Below are 6,404 nucleotides of genomic sequence, written 5' to 3' on the forward strand. Positions count from 1 at the left end.
CACTCGGTGCCATTTTGATATATTCACCTTTGCATGGTATATAAATGAGCAAACTTTGCATATTTTGTCTCTATTGGCTTGGAATCATGGTTTTACATCTTAAAAATAGTTTTGTTTCATTAAAAATTAATTATTTAATGTATTTTTTAAAAACCGGTTCGTTTAGACCAAACCAGTCCCGGTTAGACCGGTTCCGGTCGGTAAACCGGTTCATTAGGTGGACCGGTTCGGTCACCGGTTCCGGTTTTAAAAACACTGGAGGTGCTTAGGATTTTTAGTCAAACTGTATACAATGAAAAGAAACATGTTTTATAGATTTTTTTTTGCTACCTATAGGTAGCTAGAATATGTATAGTTCTCCTGAGTCTCTCATATTCCCAATATAGAGATCAAAAGTCAATCACAACAAAAAAATGTACTTTTTTGATTCACTTGAATAACAAAAAAAAAGGTAATTTTTTATGTGGAAAAAAAACTCCATATTAATAACACATTAATAATTTATAAAGTAAGTTACTTTCTCAAGACTTTGGTAATGTGAACATTCATATGAGACTATTAGAATTGATTAAAAGTTTTATTTGTTTTTTTAACAAAAGTGAGATGATTGCCTTGTAACTCCACATTAATAACCATTGGACATCAATAATTTAGTATTAATAGGTAAGTTACTTGCTCAAAGCCTTGGTAATGTGAACACTCATATAGAACTATTAAAATTGACGAATGCTACAATATCCCTCGTCAATATAATACCCATAGTGTTTAAAGGTACTTGTGTGCTTGTGGGATCCACATTCATTATTTTGCTAGTATCTTCTTATATGGCTGCTACTATGAAGTGCATGCCACCTTTAAAGTGTTCACTACTATTTAAAGGTGCTTGTATGCTTTTTGAAATCCATATTGATTATTTTGCTAATATCTTCTTATGTGGCTGCCACTATGAAGTCCATGCCAAATATAAAGTGTTTCTCATTTCATTTTCATTTATGTATTTATTCATACCAAGTTAACTTGTGGATGAATGCCATTTGGACATTAACATTAATGATAGTTTTAATAATATTATAAATTAGAATTTATTTTTAATTTATATGTATTATCTATATTTTATTTAATATTTTACACCAATATATTTTAAAATTATAACTCAATTAAATATAAAATTGATGTAAAAAATATTATATTTCTTAATATTTTTTCAAAACTATAAACATTAGAATATTCTGATATCTATATATAAACTTTATAGAAGAGATGTTGTAATGCCTTATCCTATTATGTCAACTGCATCAAATCATATAAAAAAGAAATAATAATTTCATTTACAGAAAGGATGTTGTCATCTCATGTAAACATTATAAAATTAATAATTACATTTATAAAAATTTTCTAAATCAATATGAAAGAGATATTAGCATATTAAGTAACATTAACAATTCTGGAATTTAGGATTTTCATAATCTATAACTTTTCCCATAATATTTTCCTCCAATTCACCCATATTACAGAAAAAATCAATCAATTTTTTTCAATCTAAAGATAAAATTTTTATCCATACACTTGATAAATCAGAAATTAAAAGTACATCCAGGCGATTATACAAGAAGTATGCCAAGAAACATTGTTTAACTTCCTTGGAATCTATTAAGATGGGATTTTAACTACAAATCTCGAAATAGATAAATAATAATAATAGCATCGTCGCTTTATTTGATGTTAACATCGACTGAATTAGATAGTGCTTTAAAACAAGATTCTGACACTATCTAGAATCCTCTGCCGCCTTTTTAAAAGACCTCTCGGCTACGATTGTCTTGAAGGCATGGACATTTTGTATAAGCAGCGCAACAAGTCTCACCAACAGCAGCGCAAAATCATCTATCGCGCTATCAAATCTCTGATCACCACTTTTGGCCGAGAAGTTTAAGCCAGGACTCTTCATTTCGTGTACCCTTTATGGCTTCTTCCCTTCATTTTATTTTCTCTGTCTCTGAATCGTGCTTCAAAAATTTCCCAAGCACTGCAAAACATAATTCAGATGTAGGGTCGTCCTGCAAAATCTCCCCAATTTTAAGGGCGCACAGGAAGTGCCCTGCGGTGGCTTCGAGAGCTGTACCCAAATTTAAGGGCACTCATGTGAGGGAGCAGAAACTGTCGGACTTGATCGAGGAAAAAGTTGGCGAGGCCCAAGAAGTGTGCCAGGAAAATGAATTCTCCGAGGAGTGCAGAGTTGCGTGGGACGAAGTAGAGGAAGTGAGCCAGGCTAAAGCCCACTTTCGCCTACGCTCCGAGAAACAGGACCCTTTAGAGGGTTACTGCAAGGAGAATCCAGAGACCGATGAGTGCCGTATATACGAGGACTGATGAGTGTTTGAAGTGGATCTGTGCTTTGGTCAGGTGTTCGAATCCCATTCCTGTACGCTTTAGTTAGGGTTTAGTTATGGGAAAAAGACGTGCAGTATAAAATGGTTGCCCAAGTGCGTTTATATTCTATTGACACCCATGCTCTGTATAGTTTTAAGGAATGGTTTATCTATGTGTGTGCGTTTTCTTTATTTTCTACATAATTATGCTGTTTAACATGGGCAAACCGTTAATATGGCAATAAATTGGATATATATGTGTGTAGGGATCATGGGGTAGGGCTAATTCTGTTAAGAATACAGCATCAAGACCTGGTTTGACCCACGAATAAAATTAAGACAAAATGGTGTCTTTTTTAATATATGCTGGTATTTATTTATTCAAATTTTGGGTTGCTTTTTCGGTTTAATTTTTTATTTTATTTGACAATAAGAAGTAAATTTTATGATTTTTTTTCCTAGGAAAATCCTAATCTTCATTAGGAAATATGAAAATTTACATTTTTATATATTCACTCTGCATGCCAAAATACTGTTTTGATGTCCAAAACAGTGACCCTGTCCAAAAAAGCAACAAAAATGAGCTATAAGCCCTGATAATATCCCACCATATAAAGAACAAGTAAATTTTCTGATATTTTATGATCTACTGAAAATTGCAGAGCTACTGGAGAACTATCACCTCCTTACAAGAATGTTTTATGGATTGTTGTCCCTACAAAACCAGATTAATCTCCCTACTATAGGGGTTTAGATACTACGATTGCTTGAAGCCATGCAATTTTGAACACAACACATGCCTGACTTGGTTCTGATTCAGTCGTAGCTTTTACCAGGCTTTATTATTTTACTGATTTTTTTCATCCTACACAAGTCTGTTCTCTTTCGAGTCCCAGACTTCAAACTTCAAGGTCTTTCAGTGAACTATTTATGATATCTTCCACTTCAATGACAGTTCCTTCTCATCTATATGGGAAATTTGGGCTGGCGTTGTTCTCTTGCTCCTTGATCTGTTCAGTTTCCAGAGGAGCACCTTCCACTTTTAGGCCCATTTCAACTCTCTGCTTGTCCACCACTTGCGGGGTCTTATTAAATTTGAAAGAATCCCTTCACCTCTCAATCCGTTTACTTCTCAATCCATCCTTTTACGTCTCAATCCCTTTTACCCTTTCTACTTGAAAGCGATGTTGTTGAAATTGGCATTGGAATAAAATTGGAGGGTCCAAAATCGAAAAAAATTGTAAAAATTGGAAAAAAGGATGCAAACATCAACAACATTAAAAAATATAAAAATATTCATTAAAAAAAAAAAATCTTTTTTAGCATCTAAAGCATCCTACAACATCAAATAAATGCATTGACACATAAATATGAAAAGAAAACTAATATAGATGTATGAGATGTCTAGTGCTACATCACACATCAACAATGAATCACGTTCTGAATCCCAAGTCCTGACCGAGTCCCAAATATATAAGAAATATATCTCATCATCATTAATCATCTACAATGAAATTAGATACAAAAACTACAAACTAGTGATTCTCTACCCCTTTTACGAGAAAAAGTAATGGCTTTTCCTCTAGAGGAAGAAGGCCCTGGGCTGGTATTGGACTTTGATGCCCTTGAAAAGAAGAAATAGGAGGTAAATTCTGACGTCTTCTACTACTGACCATGCTAGGTGGTGTCACCCTCTCCTCTTGGCCCTCCTACTTCTCCTCCCGCTCCCCTGATGCTGCTATCTCCTCCTATTCCTCTTCCATCTAACCAATAAGGGGCTGAATCCATGATAGGCCTCTCGGCCCCTACCCTCCATTCAACATTGGTGTCAATCCCATCCAAAGAGATGGCCTCCACGTTAGGCGTTTCCTGAATTTGCCTCACCCACAATTGGAGATTGTTGTAGGCATAGACCATGTCATTAAGGTGCCAAGACTCCAACTCCAACTTGTATGAGGGTCATAATTATAAATCAATAATTATAAAATAATAAATTATAATTTATATTGAATTCAAAAATTGAATTTGAAGTTTTTTAATTTGTTGCACTTCCTAGTGTGTATTTTTTCAAATACACTCCAAGTGCATTTGCATACATAGGGGGGAGCTACATGTTTGGTTGAGCACTCAAATGGCAAGCTTTTGGAGATTGAGTACTCTGTGTTGATTTTTTGTAGCTTGGGATGTACTCTAAGCCTTGAGGATTGGATTGAGGGTTTGGAGGAAGGAGCTTCACAAGTGGCCTTGTGGGCTGGAAACCCAAGCTTAGGGTTTTGCACCCATCGATGTTTGGGCCAAAATCGTGACGAGACATTGACATGTGATGGAGGGAGATGATAGAGGATGTTGAGACAAATCCAGCGCATTGAGAATTGTTCAATTCTGTGTTGTCGTTGTTGAGTTATGAATTTTTGAAGGTTAATGATGGGTTTTTTTGGCACATAAGTCATGTAGGCTTGGTGTGAATGTGCCAAAAGACATGTCTATGCGTGGTGCCCTTATATGGATATAAATTCAAGGTGAGAGGATTCATTTTAAGATATCCAAGTGCATCCAAATCAAAGGAAGAGCTTTGAAATAGGATAATGAAGGAGACAGCTAGGACGCAAGGGCTGGAGCACAAGTTTTTCGGTAGAGACTTCTGTTTTGGTGCGAGTTTCCTTGTGAGGAAGAGTCGTAGATCTGAGGCACCTTGCATGGAGGTAAGGAGGATGGTTTTGGGGCAGATTATCTCCTAAATATGGTGTGAGCTCCCTGCAGGAAACCTCTGTCATAGGTAGCCATAGTCTCTTGTAGAAAACACTAGGTGTTTGGAGCAGGTTTGGGAGCCGTGAGGCCTTGTGAAGGAGGCTCTCAAGAGGCCGCATTCATCTCCAAGAGCAACGAAGGTGTATAGAGGGTAGAGATGCTTCAAACGTTATTTTTCTTGTGCCTGGAGGCCATCCTAGTTTATTGTAGCAGTCTGAGATATTTCAGAGCCTTGTGGAGGTGCCCAAGGTGTCTAGAAGATCAAGGAAGGGACAACAAAATAGGTGGAAGTTTGTACAAGAGAAGAGTAGTTTTTGAGCAGAGTGGTTTAGGGTTGTTGGGTGCCCTAACAGTCTTGGGAATGCACAGAAATCGAGGTCAAGGGGGTAGCAACAGTGAATTATTGATGTCACCTTGTTGATAGTTGGATGCTAAGTGGTTGAGGGTCTTAGGAGAGGATTGATTTGAGGAGACTATTAGCAGCCATGTGGAAGGGTCTCCATAGGTGTTGAATGCCGTAACTAGGAGCAGATGCTACAACGAGGATTGGTCACTCGTGGTCTTTTGGAGGGCAGTGTGAGAGTGGACCAAGTGTGGACAAGGATTGGGCATCTATGGTCTCCCGGAGGACAGCGTGAGAGTGGACCAAGTATGGGCAAGGATTGGGCATTTATGGTCTGCCAAAGGACAACGTGATAGTGTCCAAGTTGGAGCCTAGTGTGCACCATCTTCATGGACTTAGGTGGTTGCTAGAGTGGCAATTGTTGAGCTCAAGGTTTGATTAGCCAGAGGAGCAGTTGAGCAGCCCTAGACTTGTGTGTGGAAAAGCACTTCTGCAACAGACTATGGGCAATCCTCCTAGCCCGTGTTCATTGTGGGAGATGGATATCTTGCAGGGATAGGTGGCAGCCCTTCGTGCCCTATTTTGGTCTTCATTGGAGCAGTGCAGGAAGACCATATTGGACTGAAATACCTAAGTAGATGAGGAGCAACAGTGGGAAGATTGAGAGTTGTTCACAAATGAAGTTGTGAGCAACTCGACAAGAGTCTCGATGTGTTGATGCATTGATGGACGAACGATCAACTAGTGAACAGAATGGAGAACTGAGGTACAATGGTCAGATGGACTTGGATTGTTGATAGAGGCAATGTTGCAAATCGGGGGCTGAAGGATCGGGAGGTACAGGGTACGACTGGGAGGAGCTGAGAGAGTCGACTACATCAGCTAGATGGTCAGAGTATCTTGTTGAGGGCATATTGGTTGTCGATGGATTGACACCAAGCCCT

The 6,404-nt window shown here is 37.9% G+C and overlaps 1 protein-coding gene across 1 annotated transcript; it reads left to right on the forward strand.

Annotated features, from left to right (window-relative positions):
• Positions 1–1,811: 1,811 nt before the first annotated feature.
• On the forward strand, positions 1,812–2,731 carry LOC149156312 (calvin cycle protein CP12-3, chloroplastic-like). Its single transcript, XM_089438079.1, has one exon. It carries the CDS (start codon positions 1,963–1,965, stop codon positions 2,368–2,370), a length of 408 nt encoding a protein of 135 aa, XP_089294205.1. The 5' UTR covers positions 1,812–1,962; the 3' UTR covers positions 2,371–2,731.
• Positions 2,732–6,404: the final 3,673 nt, after the last annotated feature.

This window comes from Pinus tabuliformis, chromosome 9, assembly GCF_031772625.1.
Source record: "Pinus tabuliformis cultivar Carrire ecotype Pingquan chromosome 9, CPIR1, whole genome shotgun sequence".
In the NCBI taxonomy this organism is placed as follows: domain Eukaryota; kingdom Viridiplantae; phylum Streptophyta; class Pinopsida; order Pinales; family Pinaceae; genus Pinus; species Pinus tabuliformis.

Excerpts from the sequence above, each read along its gene's own strand:
- LOC149156312 (XM_089438079.1), top strand. The coding sequence starts at position 1,963 with ATGGCTTCTTCCCTTCATTTTATTTTCTCTGTCTCTGAATCGTGCTTC.